Source organism: Hypomesus nipponensis, chromosome 28 (assembly GCF_054491055.1).
Source record: "Hypomesus nipponensis isolate SF chromosome 28, ASM5449105v1, whole genome shotgun sequence".
In the NCBI taxonomy this organism is placed as follows: domain Eukaryota; kingdom Metazoa; phylum Chordata; class Actinopteri; order Osmeriformes; family Osmeridae; genus Hypomesus; species Hypomesus nipponensis.
Window position 1 is genome coordinate 9,257,800 of NC_140388.1, and position 27,201 is coordinate 9,285,000.

Below are 27,201 nucleotides of genomic sequence, written 5' to 3' on the forward strand. Positions count from 1 at the left end.
ACACATGATGTACTCACACCAACAATTCCCAGGGCTCATTTAAGCTGTCAGAAATGTTTCTGCCACCTCGTCCTTCCAGTAAACCTTCCATAGCTGCCACACCACACACTGCTCTTGCAACACACATTATTTTATCTGCAGTCACACAACCTTAACCTGACGCAAACACACACACTCACACGCGCAAGCACGAACACACACAGACATAAACACGCACAGCAGAGGGAACGACAGGTGTGACCCGTCTGACACCTGTTGTGACAAACTGTGACAAACAAGCTTGTGTGTCACACATCCAGCTTGAGAGTCACTGCTCCGGTGAACCAGGATGAATATCTCTGAAGCCTTTCTGCAACTAAACAGATGGGCTGAAGTCTCTCTCTGGTGGTGAGGCAAGGAATTGCACCACCTGGCCTCTGGAGATAGGTCGAGAATGTTTCCTGTGTTGGAGTTCCTGCCGTCCTACCGTAAGACACTTGCTCGGTCTCATCCTGGACGGCTTTGTAAACTCGTTGTAAAACTCACACAATACATAGGCCCTGGCGAACACACATTATTTTTCATTAAAGCAAGCGGGCCCTGAAGGCCCACCCACCAATGAAAACGAAACATTGAGTTGAAAATTTGGAAAATTAAAATCGAGCATAATCGTTTTTTGTTTTTTGGGGGTGGGGGGAATAAAATACAACAACAACCCGTTTCTGGTTTCTGTTTGTGACAATTATACCGAAAATAACAAATGGCTTTTTGTCACGGGAACTTCCGGTTTGGACTACAAAATTACGTCAAGCCTGAGCGCGCGAAATTTGCACCGGAAGCTCAATTTCGTGTGTGTACACGCTTGTTGTGTACTTTTGTAGGCTGCTGTTTCTAACATTCATTACTTCTATTTTCGTAAAGTTACAACTTAGCAGATGTACTTCAAGTGATAGCTAGCTAGTTATCCTATTGATTTGTCGGTATTCGTGTAGCAAGTTTTGCTAGTCGGTGCAGTCATGTCTGATGCCATATCTAATGTTGGCAGCGACATCAGCGGAGATGACAGTCAAGAAGATGTGATGACTCCGGCAGAGCTCATTACAAAGCTAGAAGAGGTAATATCCTAGAAGTTCATTGTTGTTTGAGAGTTGTTGTGAGGCTTTTCCGGTTAACTTTCTGAGGTCTGGTTTCCTGTTTTGCAAACTCCCCTAATAGCGCCAAAGAACAAAAGCAAAGGCAAGACCTGTGACACTTGCCGCGGTGACTGAGACGCTTCTTGACAGCAACAATGTATCTTCCCGTCTTCCTCTAGGCTTGGCTGAATGAGAAGTTTTCTCCTGAACTCCTCGAGAATAAATCCGAGATGGTAGAATGTGTAATGGAGCAACTCACTCATATGGTATGTAACCATAGCACCCAGGTTTTCGCACTTTACGGTTGTGCATTTGCGTGCTTTAAAGCTAACGACAATTATGTCGTCTCTGCATAGGAGGCTAACCTGCAGAGGGTTAGGAAAGGTGACTTGAAGGCCAGTATACACCGTATGGAGATAGACAGGATCCGCTTCGTTCTCAGTAGCTACCTGCGGTCCCGTCTCCAGAAGGTAGGCCAGCAGTTAAACCATGAATGTATGACGTACATATATTATTGTTCCTTGCTTTTTCCACAGGTACACTCTTGAACTTTTTGAGGTTCTTGCTGTTTAATTGTAACTTGTCTAACTACATGCTCTTATTGTTCTTCCCTTAGGGACTTATTTGGTTTCACAACGTATGCTACATGTTTGGGGCTATCTCGTTGTTATGATCAGTGATAGCTTTTGTAAAACTCTCTTGGAAGTCGCTTTGGATAAAAGCATCTGCTAAATGCGTAAATGTAAATGACGTATCAGCTAAATCACCTTGATGTCATGATTAGAGGGATATCAACATTACTAGGTTTAATACTATGATTCAACCTAGCAACGCTCCCAAGCTCCATTCATTTCTGACTCGTGCTGCTTGTTTAGATCGAGAAATTCTTCTCTCATGTCCTGGAGAAAGAGAAGTCACGAGCCGAGGGAGATCCATCCTTCCTGTCTCCGGAGGAGTTCGCTTTTGCCAAAGAGTAAGTTTCCTGCTCTTTAAGTCTTCAGCTCTGCTACGCTGACACAGAGAGGCGAGGGTTTTGTGGGTCAGGTGTGTTTGTGTTCTGAAGTACATTCCTTGTCTCTCTCCCCATGCAACGCAGCAATATCGAACCACTAATCTGTCTCCCTGATCCACTGTACAGATACCTGGCCAACACAGAGATGTATCTGAAGGCTGTAGCTTTAAAACACATGCCCCCTAACCTGCAGACGGTGGACATGCTGAAAGCTGGTAGGAGCTGTCAAATGTAAAAGCACGTCGATCTGTCCAAACAATTTCAAAATGTTTATCGATGTGTGTGTGTGTGTGTGTGTGTGTGTGTGTGTGTGTGTGTGTGTGTGTGGTGTCCTTAGTGCCAGAGCCATGCCTGGACTCCTTTGTGTTCCTGAGAGTGAAGGAGAGACAGGAAAACATCATGGTGGAGCCTGAGACTGATGATCAGAGGTAACACACCTGCTGCCTACCTGACATCAGTCTGCATTTACTGTCCTTACTGTCCTGCACTTACTGTCCACTACGTCCACTAGGAGGCGGTATTGGCCTACAACTCATTACACCCGTATTTCGACAGTGAGCAGTAAATGGTGGAATTGAATTATTGACTGATCAAACAATCGTTTTAAAGGAAAGTACACCAGATGACTTATGTGTTTGTTTGTTTTTTTGTTTTCCTTCAGAGAGTATGTTGTCGATTTCGAGGAAGGTTCACAGCATCTTATACGATATCGGACCATAGCACCGTTTGTTTCCTCTGGAGCGGTTCAGCTCATTTAACTATCCAGGTACTAGTCTGTGTTTTAGTCCTTCAGTCTGTGTTCTGGAGGTCATGTTCTATGCTGTATACATGCCCATGGTCTTTGCCTGACTGTGATATATATCTTACATAAGCCTCTGTGGGTTTTTTTTTTTCTGTCACTATTTTTAGCCAACACTTTTTGCTCTGGACATTGTTTCATGGCAACCGAAATGTGTTCTATCTGACACCACATTGCCGGAACGGTAATGAGAGGATTTGATGTTTGAATGCGTACATGGCTCTTGGATGTTGGAAGTCCTAATCTTCCCAGTGTGTAGATCCATGTCTCAGCAGGGCTTACCAAAACAGCTTTGGGAAAACACTGATAAAATAAATCTGCTCATTTTATGCTGCCACAACTGGCTGGCCAGTCATATCAACTGCAGAATATGACAGAATAATAACATTTTCTGATAGTGTGTCAATATATTTTCAGAATTTGTTCTCTCCCCCCCCCTATTTTTTCAGGTGCCTGTTATCCTCGGTTGAGATGCAGTGTGTTGCTCGGTTTGGGATGGTTGACTGGAGGATCTTGTCGGCTCATTATTGAACTCCTCTGAGCAAATGAGAGTGGACGTGTTCTAATTGGGACCCTAAAGATCCAGGAATGAGCTCCACACTCTGCTTAGCTGTGGACAGAGCCTTTCTCAACTGCACCACTTACCTGAGGGAAACAGCCCCTACTCCAGGGGCCTTCTGTGTGTTTTCACAAGCAGTGGATGAGCATATGTGGGCCACATGAGACTGCGATGGTCGTATGTGATTACAGGACTGGCCCTCCATAAATGAGATACACATACACACTCTCACACGCATGACACTCCTGGGTGACTGCTTCGTCTCAGCCATGACAATATTTTGTGTAGTCATTGTTCTGTTGTCCATTTGGTCATGCGTTCCCTTTTGTAAATAAATAGTGTTGGTGTGAATATGAGTTGTCTTGTTTCAGGTAGGATGGTAATGCAATGATTTCCAGATTGTGATCATTTTCACTTTTAGAATGCTCCATCACATTTGTATTTCCTGTTGTCTGACTGGTGGTTTTTAGAGTGACGGCAACAACAACAAAAACCGAATGTAATAGCTTCCTCTCAATATTCTCCTGAATCGTGCAGTTCAGTTTATTTACATGTACATTTGCCAGGTGCATTGTTAGTGTCCCACATCGTGGGAGGTGTCTCATGCTGTCGTATAACTTTCAGTCAAGTTAAGGAATGTGATACTCGGAACAGTTTTCATACTGCCCATAAGTGATATAAGAGTGTTCCAAACCACGAGTGACAGAAAGATGTTCAAGTTTGTGTGATTTATCAAACAGGAAGTGTGTAGTAGCTACTGTCTCCAAGGCCCTTAAACCTCCAATCACCTTATAGACTGAGCCATCAGTGTGCTACTACCTGGCCCGACATCGATGGCTTCAAATGAATAACCTGGTTGTGTGGTTCTGACTAAAGCATGAACAGCTATGTGCAAGAGCACACGCCAGTTGCCAACCCAACAAGTTGCCACAACATTTTGATGAGTTTCTTTGGAGATAAGTTGTGATGGCTGATTTATATCACAACATTAAAGAAACTCCCTATCCTTCTTAATCATGGGGATTTCATCATGTTTACTGACAAAAGTCAATGTGTGTTGTAATTTACTTTACTTAAAGATACATCATGCCTTTTAAATCCACTCATCACTGCAATGTAGCCTAATTATATTGAACTAAGCTGGGTAGTGTATAATTATTGTGACTTAACATTGATTGATTGACATCCTGTACATTAATTCTAAAAGTTTGTTGCTAGATGCAGTGTCAGAGTACTCATCAAAATGGTGTCGCTAAAGTAGGCTATCTACATGTTAATTTCACATAATAGCCCATGTAAACCAATTTTACATAGGCCTATTAGTACACATAGTATGTAAAGTGATAATTAATCTGGATCGTTTTTCTGTCACGCCCTGGTGATTGATGTCCAGGCTGTTGCATAATATGGCGTTCCTCCGGTCACGTCTGCTAAGCACCGGAGAAGGTCTGTGGGCCACCAGACACCGAGAGAAGGAAGGACCTTCAGCAGAAAGTTTGGACCCCGGCCCAGGGTTCAGTGCGAACATCGTTCAATCAATAACGCCTGGAATAGAACCAGTTATCGGAACAGTCCCCATAGGCCCACCTGTGGAGTGCTGAATTACTGAAACATCTGTGCCTCAACACCCCACCTCAGTAATCAATACTAATCTCATCTCTGATATCTTATCATGTGAATTGCTGGTGATGCGATCATTGTTCATTTACGGGCAAATGCTCTGTTCTCTTCTGGTCATCAGACAGAGACTATGTTGTATTGCGCAAAAAGGATTAAGTTGATTAGTTGATTAGTCATAAGAATATGGGGGCGGGGCATGTGGGACGTCCTTTAAAAGGAAGGAAGAGGAGGTACAAGTATTGGATCTACTCACTCAAGATAATTAAATGACAACCAAGAACAGTTAGCCTACAATACATTTTTTACTGTCTTCTAGAATAAACTTTCTAAAAGGGCAGGCTACGGTTCATTTGACAGAGGAAATTAGAAAATGATGGCTTTTGATATTTAGGAATATAATGACATCAACTCGTGGATTGGTTATCAGGTTGTTGTAGAATATTCTATAGGCTATTCTTGTTGGTTCATCTTTGCCGTTCCCCACTAGGTTAGGAATGCCTGCTGGAATGTCTATTGTCCAGGGCCCTGAGGACCTGGGTCTGTTCTTCGGTCAGCTCCTTCCCCTGCCCCCACTCTTCCGCGGCACGGATCTGAAAGCCCTTCGACCCTGCATTCGAAACGCGCAACGCGAGAAGTTCTCCAGCCCGACCTCCGCAATGTTCCGGGGAGAACATGGACATTATCGGGAACAATCGAAGAAGAAGCGTGTGGTTTTCGCTGACTCCAAAGGAATGTCCCTAACAGCCGTGAGAGTCTTGTTTGAGATTGAGGAACGTCCTCAGTTGACCCCTCTACCAGCGCTAGCAGAGCTGGGGGCCATGACGAACGGCACAGTCAGCACATGCAGACAGGGGCCACAGTGGAGACTAGGCTTTCAACTGCCCGCACCAGACGTCGCTTCCAGACTGCAGGATGCGATGGTCCTCCTGGAGAACTGCAGCCTGTCTGCATCTGCCATTCACGGAACCGTGCGCGTGATGAATGTCAGCTATGAGAAGGACGTCCACATACGGATCACCTTTAATTCCTGGCGTAGCTACCTCGACGCGCCATGTGCTTTCCTGCAGCAACTGTATAGCGGACACGATAAAGACATATTTGAGTTTACCGTTGCCTTCCCTAAATCTCTGGATAAGAAGGACAAGATAGAATTCTGTTTTCAGTATCTGCCTGGTGGCTACACCACTCCATTCTGGGATAACAACAACGGGAAGAACTATATCCTTTGTCACTGATTGTTTTTGGTTTTTTCGCCTCAACTTTTTCTTGCTGTAATGTTGCTTTCGGTTATGGATTAAACAGTTTTAAATTACTTTTATTTGAATTGTTTTAAATTGTACACTTGCTAGGCTTTTGAGTTTATTGGAACTAAAATAGGTATCATCTCAGAAACCAAAGTGCTTAATGCCATTACGCTTAGTTTCACCCAAATTAACCGTCAGTTTTCAGGACCGAAATTGTTTGAATACGGGATGTTTACACAAAAGCTAACTTTCTGTAATGGTTTTTACGTAAGAAAATAAACAGACATGATCGTTAATGTTACTAGGAGTCCCCAGATAAAATCAGTTTAGACTTTCAGCTGGGAACATTTGTTCAGTATTAGGCATTCCTCTCACACCAGGGGGAGAACACAGATATGTACAGACACAATGTTACTTGACTTAAATAATGGTATGTGTACAAAAGTCATCACCAGTACATGAAATGCCCTGAACTCTCTGGCCCCATCCCCAGCCATTTCCTCCTTCACTGCCCACCAGCTTTATCTCAGATGTTGCTACTATACATGACAATTCTGAGTTCTAGAACAGAGAGATGGAGGGGGAAGGGGGGGGGGGGGAACAGCATGCATAAGCCCCCATGATGAGGGCTGCCCCAAATGCGTGACTGTGCTCTAAATAGGATGGGTTCCATAGCTCTGCAGCAAACGTCCCCGCGGTTCTTCTGCAGAGAGAACCACCGCGACCATCCAAGTCCTGGTCGTCGTCAACCCCCTCCTGGCTCCACAACCTCTGCTGCCCCTCTCCCCCCCCCCCCCCCCTCCCCCGCTCAGCGCCCCACGCTGATGTTGCACACCTTGCAGCTGGGGTCCTTCTTGGCGTTGGCCGTGGTCAGGCTCATGAGCTGGTGGCGCCCGCTGATCTGCCCCACCGCGCCCTGCTCCAGGTGGAGGGGCTCGGTGAACAGCACCTCCAGAATGACATCACTGGCGTGGCAGAAGACAGGCTCCTCCCCCGGCCGCTGAGGCGGCGTGTACGTGAGGAAGGGGTTTCCCGACAGGTCCAGCAGGGGCAGGCAGCCGCGGCAGAAGCGATCCCCCTCCGAGCCAGCAGGGGCCAGCACTAACACCACGTAGTGGTAGGCGGTGTACATGCAGTAGAAGTCTGCAAAGTAGAGACAGGTGTTGGGGTTGAGCAGGTGTCCGGCGGAGATCTGGAAGCGCAGGGGGCCGTAGGGGGAGTCGCTTGGGGGGAGGCCCGTGTCGAACTCGGTGTTGCAGCTGAGGAAGACTCCCTGGAGTTTGCCGTTGATGGGAGAGCCATGGCTGCCGCTGTTGTCCTTCAGGGCTGGTTGCATCACTCCCCCACACTCCGTCCTGTCAGGCAGAGAGGAGAGGAGGATGATGACTGGGTAACTGGTTCTAGTATCAGTATTGGTGTGAACAACCCCTTACTGTGAAATAGAATTCACGAGTAGAGTTGTTGATACTGACCTCACATGTTGGAAGTATTCAGGATGCTGGTTCCGATAGAACACAGAGAACTTCAGGAGTCTTCCGGCGGAACCCTTGGCCTTGTCGAGGAGCTGCTGGAGATGGTCCATGGCGTAATCTGAGCGGGGCCCAAATACCGGTCAGCAGCCGGTAATGGTGCACGCTAACGGTGCACGCTAACGGTGCACGCTAACGGTATAAAACAGGTGAATCCCAACTCGTCATGAACGAGTGGATAACAGGCAGTACCTCCAGTGCAGAACTCCACCACCTGGCTCCACTCTGACACCAGGTAGTCCCCGTCGGGCTGCCTCACCGCGGTCTGGACCGCTACGCAGTACTCAGTCCGAGGGCTCAGGAACCAGTGACCCCTCACTGCCATGGGCAGGGGCACCGCCTTGGCCACCAGCTTAGTTGGCACGTCCTGGATGGGTCAGATGCAGTAACGTAAACATATTTTTTAAAATGATTTTATATATATATATATATATATATATATATACATTTAAATTGATATGTATACATTTAGATTGATATGTATACATAGGCATGTCTATAGCTTAATTAGCAAGTTGCCATCCACTTGAAAACCATTCATGGGTTTGTTCATTTTCATATTGGAACAGTGGTGCAATAGTTAGACAGCGATCTCCATTCGACCTGTTGGTTGAAACGTGAACCACCCAGTGTGAAGGTTTTTCATGTGATCACTTTGTGGAGTAGTGAGACTGCCTGACTCGGATGAGATTAGAGGTGTTGTTTTGGCCCAGGTCTCTAAAGAAGCACTGCTTGCTGCGACAAGCTCTGAGGGCTGCGTATCCACGGCAACCACGCTGATGCAAGCTTGTTTACCCTGCTTTGGTTGCCGAGTGATGGATAGGTGTGCAGTGCAATCGGGGAAAGTTATGAGTTTGAGTGAGACTGAGGTGTTTCAATCAGCAAAGCCGACAATCCATCTGAATGGCGCACTGGTTCAGCAGAACAGGAGGAAGGAATGTCATTAATCAGTCATCTTTGAATTGGTGTAATTAGGAGTGCTTTCACACGTCTCTTTCAGTGTCAGGGATGGGAAATAGATGACTGAGCATGACGTCTTTAATTTTCCATCCTCTCTCTGGTTTAAGTCTAAGGGGGATGAGGCCTTTTCTGATTGGTTGGAACATGCGGAGCTGGTGTGGAAGTATATCTGAGGTTTGTTCAGTTGAAGGCAACCACAAGTAATTATAGATACAAAACATGACCCAAATGACAACGTTTTTGCACCGTATCGAATAAAATATCGCATTTTAAAATCCAATTTCCCTGTTTCTGAAAGAGGCACCGAGTCATCAGTCCGCTCAGTGGTAGGTCTGGGATAGCTAATGCAGCTCACCATGAAAAGTGCAGAGCTGCAGTTTCAGTGTTTGTCAGTTTTGTGGCCATCCAAGAGGAAGCGAATGTGAGTCACTGGCTTGAAGCAATTTACAACACACGGAATCCAGTCTCCCTTTAGCGGAGAAACGCACAGAGCATCACCACCACTCTCTCATCGGCGATGCAGCGGCCTCTCCATGCTCTCATGAGCATCCAATTATCTGTTGAACCCAGGGTCTGTGGTGTTTTAACTAGAAAATGCAGTCTCACGCGACGCCATGACTCCTCTTTTTCAAAAGGTCACGGGGGGGGGGGGGGGGGGGGTGAGGACTTGCGTCATGTTTCGCCATCAAAACCTCTCACTGTGGGGAACACGGTTGACGCAGAGTGATGGGAAGAAGGAACATGGATGTGGACAGTGAGGGGCAGCTTGAGGATCGGAGAGGGAAATCCCGGGCATGGGAGTTTGGGGAGAGGATCGTTTGGGGGGGGGGGGGCGGGGGAGTCGGAGAGAATCAGAAACATGATGGAGATGGAGTCAGACGGCTGAGCGGTTAGGGAATCGAGCTACTAATCACAAGGTTGCCAGTTCACCCTACTTGCCTCGCTCTGGATAAGAGCGTCTGCTAAATGTAAAATGTAATGGTATTCAAAGAGAGAGGGAATCGGACCCTGTGTTTGAAGCGGTTGTGATCCCTGCTCTCCTTGCGGCTCAGGTCGATGAAGAAGTGCGAGGCCCTTGCCGTGTCCTCGGGACTCATGTCCCACATGATGCGGAAGGAGTCACAGGTCACTTCGCAGATCTGAATATTGCAGGGGGTCGAGAGGGGCTCCATGTTGGCCGGCTTCTGTCAACAGAAAGAGGAGGGTCAGAGTCGTTAGGTCGGCTGCACACACTGCTCCAGGAAAATAACAATGAAAAAGCCAGCAGTGGTTCAGACCAAATTCAATTAACCTTTACGCAGGAGTCGGTGGTCACATCTCCTCTGCTGTTATTTACAGAGCTTCTCAATCTCCTCCTCGCCCCCCGTCTTGCCCTCTGTCCCCCTCTCTCTCCCTCTGTCCCCTCTCTCTCCCTCTGTCCCCCTCTCTCTCCCTCTTTCCCCCTCTCTCCTCCTCTCTCACCCTCTCTACTCTTGCCCTTCTCTGACATTTCCCTCCCTACGATAAACAACGCTGTATTAGCCCCTCAGCTAAGCAACGGGCTTCTGCAGGTCCCCTCATTTCATAACCCACCTACAGTCTCCTGGCAACCACACAGTGAAGGCTATTATGTTCACACAATGGCAATTTCACTAACAGCTTCCTCATCTGCGATTTTTCATGGCAGGCATCGTAAAACGTGCGTTTATAGTTTTGTCGGATTGCGTCGAGATAATGGGAAACAACTGAGTCAGCCAAACAGGAACACCTTGAGGGGGTTCTTGCAGCAGTTTCGAGACATTTAAAGTCATAAAGGACATAGAAAACCAAGAGGTGACACCACCAGGTGAAATATGACCCAATATATTAGTTTGTCATCAGTCTGGGGATCCAAGCCGGTGCACACAGCCTTGAATACTGGACTGAGTGTGAGACTGAACAGTGGCTCAAATCTACTGCCGTTGATTAACTGTCATCTTTCCTCTCCTGAATTGATCGCCCCATTGACGTGTCCCCAAAAATGATTATCTCTATGATATTGTCCTGAGGCAAGTTGTGCTCCTTGATATTCTACAGTCTCTCTATCCATTTCATTCCTCCATTCTGCACAGTGAAACGTTTCTCTGCTACATTGCTTGTTATGATATTTCTCTGCCTCATCACCCCTTTTGATTCCATGCCCTGTTTCCCACCAATCCCAGAAAAGCCAAAAAACCCCACAACAAACCACATGGCACGCTTCCCCCTCATCTCAAGCCAACACGCATCATGGCATATGCTGAAGCAGTGAGGTTCCTGGGAGCACACTGCTAGCAAATAACACTGAGCGCAGGAAAACGACTGTAAGCTCGTTTGGGGATAGTGTGAGGCTGTGTCACACATGGGCGAACCTGCCTTGTGCTCCTGGCGGTTCAGGTCCAGTCCGTAATTGACATGGTGCGGCAGCTCATTAAGGCTTATGCGGTGAGATAGGAGCCGGCGCCTTTGTGTTGTGCTGGAGGGTGCGTACTGGGGCTTGTTGGTTTTGTGTGTGTATATGTTGTGAGTCTTCCCCAGCTGCTGCAGCTGTTCTCGCCCTGTGTTCTCTGTGTGTCCTCTCACACAGAAAACGAGGGCAAGAAGAGATTCTCACAGGACGGTCATCAAAGCATTTCTAGTTCCCCGGTCGCACTTGCCCCATTTTCAGACGTTTCAAATGTTCAAATGTGGCGTTCCCATATCATTCAAACCATCACATTTCCTTGCACTCAATTATGCATTGGTGTGCTGAATTGTCAGTCAGTCTAGTCAGGATTACTATGTGCCCTAAATAGAGAGCATCCTTTGAACAAAACTAACAACTATGGACCAAAATATCAACTGTCTATATCAGGATGGCTAAGCCTAATTTGAATATGGTAATTCATGCACTTCCTGTTTGTGTTTGATGTTTTCCAGCATTGTTTTCCTCCACTGTCTTCTATGCATGGAAAATGTGCTCATAGTAGCAACCCAATGAAGGGCACATTACTCAGTCTGCCCTGTGATATATAAACCTGCTACACTCATACATTATCACACAGCATATCTCCATGTGACACTGCCATGATGGATTTCACTGCATCTACAGAGCAGAAATAGGCAGAGAGGTTTCCATGGTTTGCAGAGACGTTTTCTACTGGAGTTGTGGGTATCAGGTGCAGATGAAAGGCTTGATAAGAGTCGTAGGACGTGAGCTGTGAGGTGGAGGGTAACGTGAGAGTCAGTAGAGCGGGGTTAAAGGAGCAGATCTCTCTGCATGGCTTGGGAAGAAGATGGTATCATGGACAGTGAGAATGCATATTTGCCATGGAGGATTAGATACACTTTATCTACACTAAATCATAATTGTAAAGTGTATCTTTTAGTCGGCTCTCTGTTCAGGTTTCTGCACATCAGATCATGGTAATCATCATTGGTTGATTCGGTGAGCCTTTTGCCTCTCCATCTCTATCTCTTTGTCTTTACTATTATTGGCACATAGCAGAGATTCAGTACATATTTTAATCACTGATTTGCCAAGGAATATCAAAACAACAAAAACATTTAGCATCAAATCAACAGTTAAGTTAACTGTTAACTGAGAGGAACTTAGCCTTAAGAAGACCAGAGATACAAAGAGACTGACCAGTAAGATCAACAGCATAATAAAACAACAGATGCCATACCTTTGCTTGGCGGCAGAACGTCTCTGGAAAGTCTGACAGGTCCTCTAGCAGAAGAGATGAGCGTAACTGGAGATGCCCTACCGTCCCCTCCCCTTCTCACTCCTCTCCTCTTCTGCAGTCGATGATAGATACCCTATGAAAAACGATTAGGAGCTGAACACACTGCCTGCCTGCCTTCTCCTCCTCCCCCCCCCTCTCTCTCTCGTTTACACTTCGTCCCTCCTGCCCTCCCTCCCTCCCACCTCCTTTTTCTTTATCCCGTGGTTCGCACTCCCTCTCTCTATCTCTCACTCCCACTTCTCTCCCTCTCTTTCTCCTCCAATCTCACTCTCTCTCTCTCTTTCTCTCTCTCTCTCTCTCTCTGCGCTCAGAGGTTTCTTTTGCTGTGCGTAGCTGCACTGCCTTAACATTGACAACAGTAACTGCTGAGAACACAAGAGATTTGTAATGCCGGTCCATGAGCATTCATAATGAAACCATTCAGCATCAACTCGCTTTCAAACGGTCATGCAATTACACATCACTGACCAATAGCCCTCTCTGAAGGGGCAGCTTCATCCGACAAAAGACGGTGACACTCTGCTACTCCTCACAGCAACGAGGAAAATACCCACTGAACCCAGGGAACGACTTGTTTGTGAAAGACCTCGGCTGCCTATTTGGCCTTAGATTTGACCTAAATATAGAAATAATCTGTTGTTTATAGATGGATGTAAAATTCCCCCATGCTTTTATGTTATGAAAATGTGTATGATGAGCTTATAGCTCTGACCAAATGTTGCGCCATATGGGCTACCCACACAACCCTACTCACCAATCCTGGGGCAAGGAACAGCCGTTGCTATATGCTTTCAGGGTTAACAAAAATCCAACTTCGAAATGTGAGGTTTGTACTTACTTACTGTGATTTAAATCAGTCTCTCTTAATTAAGAGAGAGAAAACATGTGATATTTCAAGACCCTCAAAACATCAGTACCATTAAAATAATGACAACTAGGTGGTTGTCGAAATAAGGGCATGTGGAAAAAGCTGAATCAAGCCTTGGGTGAGATGATTCATTATGCTAACAGCAACAACAATATTATGAACCCAGAAAACGTTTTCAATGGGTTGGCTGAGTGTTATCGCCTAGCACCAGAGCTCCTGTAAAAGGCTGGCTAATGTAGCGCTTGTAAAGCTCACTGATTCCAAAGTGGAATTAAAATGCAATCATCCATCATTAGACATGCCATGACAGCCACAAGGTCAAAATACAGCTGGGGACAGCAACTTCTTTCAGGTTCCACAGTCCTTTAATGAATCTCTTCTAATGACTAATTATGAATAAATTGCATAGGCTACTCGGAGCATAACCAAGAGGGGGCCTGGTGTGCCAGGCCGCTTCATTCACATGTCCACAGATTTCTGATTGCGTACAATAATTTTTTTTAGAGGCCGCCTCATTTTAAGATGGGACCTTCCCAAAATTACATTTGGTCCACGCCACGGATGTTGATACAGTTTGGAAGATTGATCATAAAAGTATTTTTAGTCCATATGTACACTTGATAACATTTACATATAAAAAAAAATATGTAAATATACAATAACAAATACAAAAAATGATTTGTTATTGTACGGTCGATTGGTACGGTAAGAGAGGTACCAGAGTTTCTTTAAGGATAATAATTATATGAGACATTCTCTGGAGGTACTTTAGAATGCGCAGGGCAAAAGAAATGCTGCGCAAGTTTGATGCAACCGAAGTGGCATAAACGTCACATTGACATGGTTCTCTTCAACGCGTAGTGTAGAGTGAATCAGTAGTCTTACAGTCAATGTGCATATTTGACAGAAAAGTTCATAACATTTCGGAACAGTACTGTTTATTTGGTGGAAAGCGTCACAAACATCGAGGTAAACTTACCTATGGTTCACAAACGCATTTTTACAGCAGAGGGGTGTAGCATGTTTTACCCGGCACACCGGAGCGTGGTCTAACCATGTGTTGCCAGTTGCTAGCTTGTGAGTGTGTTGTAACGTTATGGGATAGCTAACTTTAACGACGTTCATAATGAACTAGCTCACTCGCTCGCTAACATAAAGCAGGTCTTGTTGTGGTATCGGTTCGCAGGATAACACCTAATCGGCCTGCAAAACATATTCTCCTGATGCAATCTCTTGCCTAGGATGGCAGAACCTGGTCCCAGCGACGCCCCACGCACCCCAACCCCAGGTGGGAGTGGAAGGGGTATGCTGATGGGGCGCAGGCTACCAGCAACCATCTCCCCCGGTCGCCTGCCCTCCATGCGCTCCAGGGACCTTACATTGGGAGGGGTGAAGAAGGTATTGACACTATTGTAAAGGGAGCATTTTTCTTAAGAGTGCAAGGGTGTTGGTGGGAGTGAAAATTAGCCAAGGCTTGAAGTGTTTAGTGTTAGTCACTGTTAATTTACCGTTTGGTTTTCTTATTTCAGAAAACCTTCACTCCTAACATAATAGGCAGAAAAGCAAAAGATGAGTAAGTTGATTTTAATGATTTCCAGACGCCCTTCTGAAATGTCCTTTATCCCAACCGAGAATGAGCTGTCTTCTCTCTCTCTCAGGCAGAAGGTTGAGGGTGGACAGGCCAGGGGCAGGAGGGACGCAGAACGAGGCGGCCGTGGTCAGAGGGACGGGCGAGGCAGGGGCCGGGGTCGTCCTGAGGTCATCCAGTCCCACTCCATCTTCGAGCAGGGTCCAGCGGACATGATGACTAAAAAGAGGGGTGAGGAGATCACTCTCTGGAAAACCAAATCTGTCTGTGTGTGTGTGTTCCTCCATCATCTGTTCATTGGGGTTGTTTGTGGCCGTCGTTTGTTCAGCATACATGTGTGTGTGCGCGGGTGCTTCCATCATCTTCCATTGTCCTTTAGCAGACGCTCTTATCCAGAGCGACTTACAGTAAGTACAGGGACATCCCCCCCGAGGCAAGTAGGGTGTCTTGCCCAAGGACACAACGTCATTTGTCGCGGCCGGGAATCGAACCGGCAACCTTCTGATTACTAGCCTAACCGCTCGGCCATCTCACTCCTATCTTCCTGTGCTGTTCCCAGGTGGCTGGGAAGGACAGGCAGAAGCCCCAATTGTGGGGCCGTCGCCCATTATCAACATCAAAAAGGAGAAAAGAGAGACAGAGGAAGAGACCAAAGAAATCTTGCGCTCGCTGGAACGAGACAATGTGAGACAATACAAGTGTGTGTGTGTGTGTGTGAACTGCTACTACATGATTATGTTATTCATTCCTGCTTTCCTCTGTCAGTTTTTGGATGACCCGTACTTGAAGAGTGAGGAGAGGAGCTGCCCAGTCCAGCTGCCCTTGGCCGTGTCAGGCTGGGGGTTCAAGGAGGAGTTTGGTGAACCCGCTGAAAAAGACAACAAGGTGGAGAAGTCTGAGGAAGACAGTGAGGCGATGGAAGACACTGCTGAAGTTAAAGGTACAGGACACCCCCCCCACACACACACACACACCCCACCCCCCAGGTGTTCAGCTACACCCTCCCGAGCCAGGTCACAAGTTGATCCTTTAAGCACCTTTAAAAACTGGTTTCTTTTCAAGACGCCGCCGCCTCCTGTTCCCTCTGTCTCAGTGAAACAAGAACCGGAGGAGGTGTTGGAGGTGAAGGTGGAGTCCATGTTCAAACGTCCTCAGATGCCGGACCCTGAGGTCCTGCAGGAGCTTCTGCAGAGCTGCACCCTGAGCAAAGACGAGAAGCTGTTCTTCATGCAGCTTCCTGATTCGTTACCAGGGCAGCCTCCCACCAAGGAGGCGAGGCCAGTGAAAACAGAGGTGCAGTCGGAGGACGGACAGTCCATGCTGCTAAAAACGGAATCTCCGGTAGGTTGAATTCTAAAAAAGAGTCCTACCTGCCAGTTCTCTAGAACAGTGGTTCTCAACCCTGGTCCTCAGGGCACCCCATCCTGCCTGTTTTTGATGTTTCCCTGGCCATGAGTCGTTATCCAGCTCTGCAGAAGCCTGTTTATGATCATTCATTTGAATCAGGTGTGTTGGAGCAGGGAAACATCTGAAACATGCAGGGCAGGGAGGCCCGAGGACCAGGTTTGGAACCCCTGTTTTAGAAGGTTCCGCTAGATGTCGGGACAGGAGACTGCGAGAGCGGGGTGTGTGCGCACAAGTGTGTAGTTGGTTTGTGTGTGTGTGTGTGTGTGTGTGTCACTGTGGCTGTTGTCTCTGTCCAAGGAGGAGCAAGCAGAGGACAACACTTGCAGTCTGAGCGACTTGCAGGAGGGCCTGGTGGGGAAGATGCTGGTGAGGAAATCGGGTCGTGTGCAGCTCATCTTGGGACATGTCACGCTCGACGTGGCACTGGGGACGCCATGCGCTTTTCTTCAGGTCAGATGACAACCACGATCATGTTTCCTCGTTGGATGTGTGTGCCTGTCGTTTTGGACCCGACAGTTTCTTCCCTAAACCGTTTGTTTTCTCAGGAGCTGGTGTCGGTTGGAACGGGAGATGGTCGGACTGGCGACATGTCTGTCCTGGGCCACATCAAACACAAAATGGTCTGCTCACCTGACTTTGAAGCACTACTGGAGAGCTGAGTGCCGTAGGCCACAGGGTGCTTGCATGTGGGATTCCACACAGCGACAGAGCATAATATCTGCGCCTGGCGGTGTCACAGCTGGACATGACAACAGTTGGACATGATAACAGCTGGACATGACCACCTATCTCGTTGTTTCACAGATGTCTTGTTTGGATTTTGAACAATGATAGGTATGCTGTAATGGATGACTTGAAATGTGTATTTGTAAGAAAATACAGTTTGTATATTTAACCTATTATTTATTTTTGGATTAATGTGATGGGGGGGGGGGGGGGGGATTAAGTTTGGTGGTAGTTTGTTGATATACATACATCTTGAAAACACTGATGCCCTCAATTCCTTTTTCACCTTGGAAACAAATGAGTGGAGAAAGCTGAAAGTAAGTATTCTGTACAGTAATATACCTGTAACAATGGAAAACACTTGTGTGTATATAATATAAATAAAGATGTAAAGAACAACTGAAAAAGAGAGTTGTCTTGAAAATAATCCATTAGGGGATATATTTAATAGCGTAAAGATTTTTGTTGCATTCTTATGATTATCATACCATTTGCGACTGTACAAGTCTCACCGCAAACCTCTGGTTTACGGCATAGCCTTTACGGTTCACACTTTAGGAGGGTGATTGTGTTCATACATTTCGCCACCAGATGTCAGCTTTGAGCAAGCACACAGGACTACACGGGAGGGTGTGTAAGACCCCGGACGGGGATGAACATCTGATGCGCAGCATCATCGTTCACGTTACATCCACGCTACTGGCCAGGCCGTTATCCACCGGGTGGAGTTGAGACAACAATGCGAGTGTAGTCGCCGGACACAAAGACGGAGTACAGTCAGTGATCGGAGCAACCAATACTGTGACCAGTAAGGTAATCAATGATGTTGCCACTTAACACTAATTAGTCACTGGATAAGCTAAGAAGCTATCTACTGCTAGTGCATGTTATTGAAGCCAGCAGTTCGCTACAGTACTGGTACTGTACTAATGGACGGTTCGTAACTGGAACTATTACTCTTGCTAGCTAGCGGTGGCTAGGCAGCACATGCACATATAACATGCTTGCTAGCTGGAATAGTTGAGTACCTAACCTAATCTAATTTCTTTTTACATTTTAAGCCAACGTTATCAATCAACACTGCGCGAAATCATCTTTTAACATGGCTAATGGTAGCTAGTAGCTACCGCTCCAGCCAGACCACAGCTCGAAGTAGAACTGGCGTATGTATGGTGATTGTGGGCTAACGACGTCGTGGTCGTAGTCGTGACTTAAGTCATCATTTGGGTTGGGTGTTTTTTTCGGTTGTTCAAACTGCTATATTAGGTGTCTACTAAGTTTAGTCAAGTCATGTCTTTCGCAAACTGTCAAATACCGTTGTACGCAGGACTAAGGATGAGTATGTGTGTTCGCTAGTACCAAAAGTCCTAACTTCACTACTCCGGCTAGCTAGCCCAGCAACGTTAGCCGCATGTGAAACGCCAATGGTGATTTCTGCACAATAAATGTCATTGTCAAAACAAGTTCATGTGAAGAACGATCTCAGCATACAGCTGCAGCTGTATGGAATGAAGGGCAGACTGTTGATACCCTTGGGAATGAAGCATGGTTGAATGGTTATCTTGACCCAGCCACATCTCTCGTGAAAACAACATTCCCACGTTTATGAGCTATAGATTCATAACAATAAAAGAGGAACAACTTAACAGAACACAATTTTATTAGCTAAGTAACTTTGTGTTTTCCCCAGGGCTTGAACTGAATGCTGAACGACAGACAAGGGTTGGAATGAGCCATTGACACCTTTAACACCTTGAGGATGTTGGAGTGGAATTGTATTTGGTTTGATTTCATTGTTTTGACGAGAGAAACATCTCTCATCTGAAGCAACTTGCACACGGACTATGTACTGACAAGGCTTGGAGTTACACTAACAAGATGCTGGCTTCCACAGAGAAGGTGAACATGAGGAGGACTCTGGTCTCTCAGGATCCTTAATGAAGGCCTGCTCCCCCATAAAGAGACTGAGGCTGCATAGGGCTGAGAAGTGACCCATCACCCCTCCAGCTTTTGGCCAGTCTTTTTTATACTCCATAGTATACACTACCTCCTCCCTTTCCATCCGGTTGGCAAGATGTTCTTTTTCCCCTTTGACAACCTCCTCTGCATCCTCCTGGGAATCTCTTTCACGGTATGGTTCACCCTGCTACTGGTCTTCATCATCGTGCCCGCCATCTTTGGGGTGTCCTTCGGTATTCGCCGGCTCTACATGAAAACTCTGCTGAAGATCTTTGAGGTGAGCAGGGGTGACTGGAATAGGGCTCATCTTCAGGGTGCTCTAAATGGAAATGTACAGGAACTGTAAAGTATCTAAGTTGCTACTTGTATGACAGATCCTAATAGAGGGAGACATTGACCTTCTGGAAGAGGGAGTTACTGGTGCCTGCTCTCGAATGACATGCAGCGTTCTTTTAGACAGTGCATCATTTGCCCAAAAGCTTTAGCTTAAGATCATTCTTGTATTGTTTTATTCACAATGTACTGTTTTCACCTTGTGCTTACCTCCATCACCTCTTTGGCATTTGTCAGAGGTCTTTAGCTGTGAACAGGACTGGGACAATCCTTTATTAACTTTAGCTGTGGCCTGTATCTACAGTTCATTGGGTTGTCTGTTTACTACTGTTGACACGGATGGGAAAGACTAGCAGGCACACCCTTAAGTCAAATATTATACATTTTATTGTCCATATAGTCTTACAGAAGACACTTTGTTAGTGGGCCACTGCCCGTCAGTATTTACAACATTACTTTTTAGAACTATTTTGGGGATACGGTTGGTTCTTAGTGTTACCCAGCGGCTCATTCAGTGGTTGGGTTCAGTAGAGAAGATTGCAGGCCTGGGGTGTATCTCTCCACTTAACAGGAGGTCTTCATGTAGAAAACCAGTTGATTTACAAAGCGACTGCGGGGAATCTGCACTGACTAGACCCGCTTCATCAACTGCCTATTTCCGGCCATGTTCTCTGATGGTGCCCGATCAACACTGCCAAGGTGCCTGTTGCTCTTCCTGGTTTCTATACACTGGGGCAAGGAATAGTCCATAATGGTTCGCTTCCCCACTATGTTAAAAAAGAACCTTCGATAAAACCAGAGACGGTTATCCAACCTCTCTCTTTCTCTGCTGTCGTTCAAGTCGGCGGCCGGTGTGTCAGCAGTTTCCAATTATTCCTTTCGAGATTGGAGATCTGTTACCTGAAATAAACGCACCAGAGAAAGAGTGGGTCTCGGATATTTATGGAATCATAGCTCACACCTCAGAGAGTACTGGTAATGGAGGGGAGAAAAAAATGTCAGTTGCATGCCAGATCGCATGGGCCTGGGAAATGTATTTGCTGTGTCTTGAAAAAGACCACCATTTTCTCTTTTTCATTTATATTTCTTTTTACAGCCACATTGCATAAAGGATTTAACTAGGTCATCATTAGTTCTTGTCAGATTTAGTTTCATAGGAGGTATAGTACATGCATGCCCTGCTTTAGACCTCTGGTCATGTGAGCTTGGACTGACTTCTCTGTGACCTGGATGTGTGAGTTGGATTGAGGAGATATCTTGCCCTACTGTTGAGACGTAGGTCTGTCCTCGAGCAGCGCTATGGCTACGCCAGATGCCAGTCAGCTCAGCTTCTTATGTTTACCCACCAGACCTCCAGAACAGACTCTACTGCATCCGGAGCAGCAAATATTGGAATGAGAATATGAGGAAAACAGAAGTATAATGGCTTCTTCTGGCGAGGTAGAATGGAGGCAAAAACAAGGCCATATGTCGAATTCCTACTCACACACTCATCCCTTATTGGAGAGTGTTATGCAAGAGGCTCTGCTACCACACACCCTCTCCTGCTCTGGCACAACGTGTGTCTGTCTGGCTCTGCTTTACCTTGCTCCAGTTTTCTGGCTCTGTTTTCCACTCTACGAAGCCGCAGCATGGCTAAACATTCTCCTCCTCTACCCAACCCAAACTGGTATTCAATTGAGCTCCATACACAGGTGTAACAGCTAGACTTTGTGATCAACAAGGACCTGTATGTTCACTCTACTGGATTATCCAGCTGGTGTTTCGAATGGATTCTAAAGAGAACAAGTGGATCCAGCCACTATGTGACTAAAGTATATTGCTCCACACGCATATTGCTCTCATTTTCAGAATGAAACAGACAGCCTTTTCATTTTTTGGGATATAGATCCCCTCTTAACTAACTCTAGAAGCGTGTCGTCTCCCAGAAGCATGTATGGCGAGTGCAATAGCAGATGTGACTTGTCGACCGAGTTGCTTAATACTGGGCTTTAGTGTGTGTTCAGCTCCACGCTCCCCTGACCATCCGTCACTGGAATGAGGGGGTGCTCTCTCCGCGGTGGGAACTAGCTCTCAGCCGAGGGCCTGTGTTTGGCGTGAAAGGTTCAGAGCTCCTGCCCCCCCTCCCCCAGGAGGTTAGACAGCTTCCCCTGTGCTCTGCTTGTTGTTGCTAAGGAATGGAGAACATTCTGTCCTTTTCCATGCCTCCCAGCCCTTCCAGGCAAGTTTGTTTTAGTCTTAGGTGTCCGCATGGATAACACAATTTTCTAAGTCTGGATGTAAAGCTAGACGATCTCTCATTGATGAGGAAACAAATGAAATGGCCTCTTCGATGTTGGCCGTGGAGATATTTGAGAGCTTAGGGATCCTTTGAACTTGAGTCGATGTTCTGGAAGTGACGTGCCTTACTTCTCAGAATCTCTTTGTGGAATGGGGAACGGCTGCAGGTGGATGGCTGTCTGCCATGTGGAGTAAACCCAACACTGCTCTGTATAGTACAGAATCATATCTACAGTTTCAACATTGTATCACGTCTGTGAAATAGCTGTATTCATAATCTGCTGTTATCAGTTAGATATTCAATACAAAGATGGGGTAGGCATGTATTATTAATTAGAGTTTCCGTTTTAAGGATTTCATTGGCTAGGTTTCAAATTGAGTTTAATCATATATAAATATTTTTGAAGTTTGGCTCTAAAACTCTTCTTTTGTTTTCCATGTAGTGGGCCACGCTAAGGATAGAGAGAGGAGCAAAAGAAAATAATCATCTCATATACAAGCCCTACTCTAATGGTGAGTTAGTGTGTGTGTGTGTGTGTGTGTGTGTGTGTGGTGGGAGGGCTGTGTGTGTGGTGGGAGGGCTGTGTGTAGTTTGTGTGTGACGCCATCCCATAATGTCCTGGTGCTCCGTCCAGCCATCATTGCCAAGGAGCCCACCTCCCTGGAAGAGGAGATCAAAGAGATCCGACGCAGCGGCAGCAACCGTGACCTGGACTCGGCTTCCGAGTTCGAGATGTCCGACATCTTTTACTTCTGCCGGCGGGGCGTGGAGAGCATCATGGACGACGAGGTGATCAAGCGCTTCTCCGCAGAGGAGCTGGAGTCCTGGAACCTGCTCACGCGCAGCAACAACAACTTCCAGCACATCAGCCTGAGGCTGACCGTCATGTGGGGGCTGGGCGTGCTCATACGCTACGGCTTCCTGCTGCCACTCAGGTACGCCAGCCTGTCTCCCGCACCAGCTAGCCTTGCGCACCAGCTAGCCTCGCGCACCAGCTAGCCTCCTGCACCAACTAACTTCCCGCACCAGCTAGCCTGTCTCCCCAGCTAGCCTCTCTCCCCAGCTAGCCTCTCTCCCCAGCTAGCCTCTCTCACCAGCTAGCCTCTCTCCCCAGCTAGCCTCTCTCCCCAGCTAGCCTCTCTCCCCTGCTAGCATCTCTCCCCAGCTAGCCTGTCTCCCCAGCTAGCCTGTCTCCCCAGCTAGCCTGTCTCCCCAGCTAGCCTCTCTCCCCAGCTAGCATCTCTCCCCAGCTAGCATCTCTCCCCAGCTAGCCTCTCTCCCCTGCTAGCCTCTCTCCCCAGCTAGCATCTCTCCCCAGCTAGCATCTCTCCCCAGCTAGCATCTCTCCCCAGCTAGCATCTCTCCCCAGCTAGCATCTCTCCCCAGCTAGCCTCCCTCATCAGGTAGCCTAGCCTCTCCCCTGCCTTCCTGCGATATACCAGCGAGCTGAGGTTCTCTTCAGCCTTGGCACTTGTACACCCGCTAGCCTAGCCTCTCCCCTGCCTTCCTGCTATATACCAGATAGCTGAGGTTCTCTTTAGCCTTGGCACTTGAGTACACCAGCTAGCCTAGCTCTCCTCCCCATTCAGGATACCAGTCCAGTGAGGACAGAGGTTTCCCCCTCAGGGGTGAGAGTTGATTGGGGAGTCAAATGGGTCACAGACCCAGGACTAACTCAGTCTGGCTTCAGTCCAGATACACATTTCCAAACCAGGCCACCATTATCCATCCAGACAGACAACACCCCCACTAGCCTAAACCCTAGGATTCCTTACTAGCTTTTATTCCATACTACATTTACATTTATTCATTTAGCAGACGCTTTTATTCAAAGCGACTTCCAAGAGAGAGCTTTACAAAAGTGCATAGGTCACTGATCATAACAACAAGATAGCCTCAAACCACCTCAAATCTAACTAGTTTCCCTTGTAACAGCTGGTATTCCTATTGATCATGTCTTTGCAAACAATGGTTTTTCCAAATCAAGCCATGTTAGTCTCTCCCTAATAAAACCTGTACAACCTCAGAGCCCAATGCTGTGATCCAGGGAGCGACCAAACTAGCTTTCTGCTGTGCGCGCGGTTAACACACCATCTGACTGAGTGGAAGGAGCAGGGGGGAGGGCAGGACCAAAGCTGTCCTGGATAAGCTGGTTATTATCTTGAGTGGTACCCAGAGGTCCCTAGCTAGTGACTTGGAAAAAAAGACACAATCTCCCAGTGACCCGCTTCATGCTCAGGATCCCGTTTCACCAGCCCTCCTCACCTCACAGCGGAGGGATTTGGCTCTCCCTTCCCGAGTCGTGGATCTCATTGGCCCTTGTAATCTGCTCCATCTCCAGCCGTGTGGGGATTCACCTGGATTAAACCTCTCTGTCTGTCTGTCTTGTCTGCCTGCCCGCCGCCTGTCTTGACTGCGGCCTAATGTGACCGCTTGAGGTCTCTCCAGTTGACATGACAGTCATGGTTGCCTTACACACAGTAGAGAGAATAGAGTATAAACCGATGGAGAACATAGTCTACCTTCAGTGAGTAGTCTGCATTTGTTTTCCTGTAACCAATAGGTAGAATGTTTCTTCTGGAACGTAGAAGTTCTTTGTTAAGACACACAGCCCACACACTGGGCTGTGTGTATGACTGCTGTGTGTGTGACTGCCGTGTTTCTTCTACAGGGTAACGCTGGCCTTCACTGGGGTGGGCCTTCTGGTGGTGCTGACCTCCATCATCGGGTTTCTTCCCAACGGAAGGTGAGACCTTTCACCTCATTGGATTTGATCCCGTTCGGCTTCCGGAACAGTCTCTGTATATTCCAAAAGTCTACCGAGTGTTCCGGGTGTCAGGTGTGTCCTCTGTCTTCCCCGCAGGATGAAGAACCTCCTGAGCGAGAAGGTTCATCTGATGTGCTACAGGATCTGCGTACGGGCACTCACCGCCATCATCACCTATCACGACAGGTTAGCGGCATCAGACGCGTTAGACAACCACGTGTAGGTCATCGAAAAAGGGATTTTGGTCGTAATTTGAAACGTTTGTTCGTAGGACTTGGATCAAACGGTAGACAGAAACTATCCGTTAAACAAAGTAGGAGAACTTGGTTTGTGTTTACCATTGGAACTCAGCTTGCTAAGAGCCGTTTCTGGAAGAGGAGACAGCCAGGGGCCAGAATAGTCACTGTCTACATTAACTACCACTGTGCTGAACAGAGCCAGCTTAGATAGAGTACAAAAGTCTGTGGGCCGGACCACTCTCTCACACACACACACACACACAAAGCTCAGCCTGGTCAGATGAGGCCTCCGCATTCCAAACGAGGTGTAGTACCCTTACAGAGACCCAGCTCCAAATGTCTTAACTCGTCTGCCTTCCACTGTTTTTAACATGGCTCCCCCACTGTTTTGTTCACTGGAAGCAGTAGAACATGCAAATGCATCTGCCTGTGGTCGTCATCACACGTCGATGATAGTGGTATCTTGTGTTTGGAAACGTTTAAAGGAGGGCTTTTTCCCCCTCATTTGAATAGGGGAGAGGGGGAGGGTGGGGGGGGTGGGAGGGAGGGAGGCCTGGAGACAAACAAGGCCCAGGGCTCAGTGCTGAGCTGTCTCTGGGGTGCTCTGGGGCCTACGGGAAGTAGCACAGGAAGTGAAATGGCAATTTTCAAAACAAACCTCCACGTTAGTTGAAGAATGTTCTCGCTCCGCTCTGTATCGGATCAGTAGAGTCGGTAGTCAGACTGACGTTCGCCTCTGAGATGACTCACGGAGGTGACCCCTTTAACCATTGATTTAATTGATGCTCAGTCATTGTTTTGGCGGCGCCCATTGTCAGACACACGGTGCCTGGAGGCCGTCCCTGCTGTTGTGATGAGACGACGTTTGAGCCAAGTCTCTCCCTGCCAGCATCACAAGTCGAACCACAGAAGCTTGTTGCGAAACAGGAAATTCTGTGACAGAGAGATTTTGAAAAGTTGGCCGAACAAACACCTACATTAAATAGTTGGGCGACTCCGGCAAGCAAATTAACGGGTGACTTCCCAGGAATGTGCCAGTTAAAGTTTGTGTCCCATCTTGCACTTCTCTCATTAGCCCTGGGTGGTGTTCAGTCTACAGTTCAGGACATGTAACACCAGACCAAAGGCCTGTTGTGACATATGCTCTGCTCTGGGAGGGCCTAAAAATACACTGAGTCACGGAGGGGTTCTCCTGGGGGGTAATAGGACCTGAAACATGCTTCCAGATCAACCCTGACTCCAGGCCTTCAGCCTCGGCCTTTGAACTCTACCACACTTTCTTTTCCCTTTCCTTTTTGTTTTTGTAGTCTTTGTTGGTTACACTGAGGGGAAAGAGCGGAACTACCACGTGCTAGATATGACCTCAGGCTGAGCATTTTTTCATTTCCTGTCGGCCACTTCCTCCTTCCAAGTCAGAAGAACCCATCGACAAGGTTGTGTTTGATTAAGTTCAATGACAAATCCTGTTTTCTTTCTCAACCTCTATCCCCCCCCCCTCTTTCTCCCTTGCCCTTCTCTCTCTCTGCCTCTCTCTCTGCCTCTCTCGCTGCCCTTCTCTCCCTCCCTCCCTCCCCTGTCTCTCTCTCTCTGCCTCTCTCGCTGCCCTTCTCTCCCTCCCTCCCTCCCTCCCTCCCCTGTCTCTCTCTCTCTCTGCCTCTCTCGCTGCCCTTCTCTCCCTCCCTCCCTCCCTCCCCTGTCTCTCTCTCTCTGCCTCTCTCGCTGCCCTTCTCTCCCTCCCTCCCTCCCCTGTCTCTCTCTCTCTGCCTCTCTCGCTGCCCTTCTCTCCCTCCCTCCCTCCCCTGTCTCTCTCTCTCTGCCTCTCTCGCTGCCCTTCTCTCCCTCCCTCCCTCCCCTGTCTCTCTCTCTCTGCCTCTCTCTCTGCCTCTCTCGCTGCCCTTCTCTCCCTCCCTCCCTCCCCTGTCTCTCTCTCTCTGCCTCTCTCGCTGCCCTTCTCTCCCTCCCTCCCTCCCCTGTCTCTCTCTCTCTGCCTCTCTCGCTGCCCTTCTCTCCCTCCCTCCCTCCCCTGTCTCTCTCTCTCTGTCTCCCCAGTGAGAACAAGCCCAAGAATGGAGGGATCTGTGTGGCCAACCACACCTCCCCCATCGATGTCATCATCCTGGCCAGTGACGGCTGCTATGCAATGGTAACTTCATGCCGTCTCACCAGGCACAAGACTACAATCGCACGGCTAGCTGCCAGCAAGCTAACTGTGAGCCGTCTCACAGTTGAACATTTAATAAACAATAACCGCCCTTAATGAAGTCAAATAGAGCCAAGAGCAAATTAAGCGACACTTTATTTTAGTTACGACGGGATCGTCAGGATTATTATTTATCCCTGGTGTGTTCGCATGAACTTTGTTTTATTCACAACTTGACTGTGTCGCAGGTTGGTCAAATACATGGCGGTTTGATGGGAGTTATTCAGAAGTCCATGGTGAAGGCCTGCCCTCACATCTGGTTTGAACGCTCTG

At 47.5% G+C, this 27,201-nt stretch overlaps 5 protein-coding genes across 9 annotated transcripts in view; 4 read left to right on the forward strand and 1 right to left on the reverse strand.

Annotated features, from left to right (window-relative positions):
* The first annotated feature begins 803 nt into the window (after window positions 1–803).
* gins4 (GINS complex subunit 4 (Sld5 homolog)) lies at window positions 804–3,833 on the forward strand. The gene is made up of 8 exons (XM_084694891.1): window positions 804–1,094; window positions 1,292–1,378; window positions 1,469–1,582; window positions 1,988–2,085; window positions 2,251–2,339; window positions 2,462–2,552; window positions 2,786–2,890; window positions 3,373–3,833. The coding sequence occupies exons 1-7, from the start codon at window positions 996–998 to the stop codon at window positions 2,880–2,882; spliced, it is 675 nt and encodes a 224-aa protein (XP_084551017.1). The 5' UTR covers window positions 804–995; the 3' UTR covers window positions 2,883–2,890; window positions 3,373–3,833.
* Window positions 3,834–5,337: 1,504 nt separating this feature from the next.
* Window positions 5,338–6,420, forward strand: ppp1r3c2b (protein phosphatase 1 regulatory subunit 3C2, duplicate b). The gene has a single exon (XM_084694965.1). It carries the CDS (start codon window positions 5,597–5,599, stop codon window positions 6,335–6,337), a length of 741 nt encoding a protein of 246 aa, XP_084551091.1. The 5' UTR covers window positions 5,338–5,596; the 3' UTR covers window positions 6,338–6,420.
* Window positions 6,421–7,154: 734 nt separating this feature from the next.
* phyhip (phytanoyl-CoA 2-hydroxylase interacting protein) lies at window positions 7,155–14,106 on the reverse strand. The gene is made up of 6 exons (XM_084695183.1): window positions 13,315–14,106; window positions 12,501–12,633; window positions 9,843–10,019; window positions 8,068–8,242; window positions 7,819–7,936; window positions 7,155–7,701 (listed from the first exon to the last, which is right to left on the reverse strand). The coding sequence occupies exons 3-6, from the start codon at window positions 10,005–10,007 to the stop codon at window positions 7,155–7,157; spliced, it is 1,005 nt and encodes a 334-aa protein (XP_084551309.1). The 5' UTR covers window positions 10,008–10,019; window positions 12,501–12,633; window positions 13,315–14,106.
* Window positions 14,107–14,250: 144 nt separating this feature from the next.
* On the forward strand, window positions 14,251–17,347 carry polr3d (polymerase (RNA) III (DNA directed) polypeptide D). 3 transcript variants are annotated; one of them, XM_084695180.1, is made up of 9 exons: window positions 14,251–14,397; window positions 14,670–14,826; window positions 14,958–15,001; window positions 15,087–15,247; window positions 15,576–15,700; window positions 15,782–15,956; window positions 16,110–16,357; window positions 16,721–16,873; window positions 16,969–17,347. In XM_084695180.1, the coding sequence occupies exons 2-9, from the start codon at window positions 14,671–14,673 to the stop codon at window positions 17,080–17,082; spliced, it is 1,176 nt and encodes a 391-aa protein (XP_084551306.1). In that variant the 5' UTR covers window positions 14,251–14,397; window position 14,670; the 3' UTR covers window positions 17,083–17,347. The 3 variants fall into 3 exon arrangements, with proteins under 3 accessions (XP_084551306.1, XP_084551308.1, XP_084551307.1); XM_084695182.1 differs by having other exon boundaries at window positions 14,265–14,397; window positions 14,615–14,826; XM_084695181.1 differs by having other exon boundaries at window positions 14,275–14,397; window positions 14,590–14,826.
* Window positions 17,348–17,363: 16 nt separating this feature from the next.
* LOC146219908 (glycerol-3-phosphate acyltransferase 4) overlaps window positions 17,364–27,201 on the forward strand; it is a 14,574-nt gene continuing 4,736 nt past the window's right edge. For 2 of the 3 annotated variants that reach the window (XR_014751079.1, XM_084695184.1), the window contains exons 1-9: window positions 17,364–17,466; window positions 17,741–17,962; window positions 18,840–19,385; window positions 22,165–22,234; window positions 22,357–22,657; window positions 24,394–24,468; window positions 24,586–24,675; window positions 26,778–26,871; window positions 27,117–27,201. The exon at window positions 27,117–27,201 is cut by the window's right edge and continues 31 nt beyond it. Coding sequence is in view for 2 of the 3 variants with exons in the window: in XM_084695184.1 (XP_084551310.1) it covers window positions 19,224–19,385; window positions 22,165–22,234; window positions 22,357–22,657; window positions 24,394–24,468; window positions 24,586–24,675; window positions 26,778–26,871; window positions 27,117–27,201 (877 nt within the window). In the remaining variant the exon portion in view is untranslated. The remainder of the gene's footprint in view (window positions 17,467–17,740; window positions 17,963–18,839; window positions 19,386–22,164; window positions 22,235–22,356; window positions 22,658–24,393; window positions 24,469–24,585; window positions 24,676–26,777; window positions 26,872–27,116) is intronic. The other variant, XM_084695185.1, reaches the window with a different exon arrangement.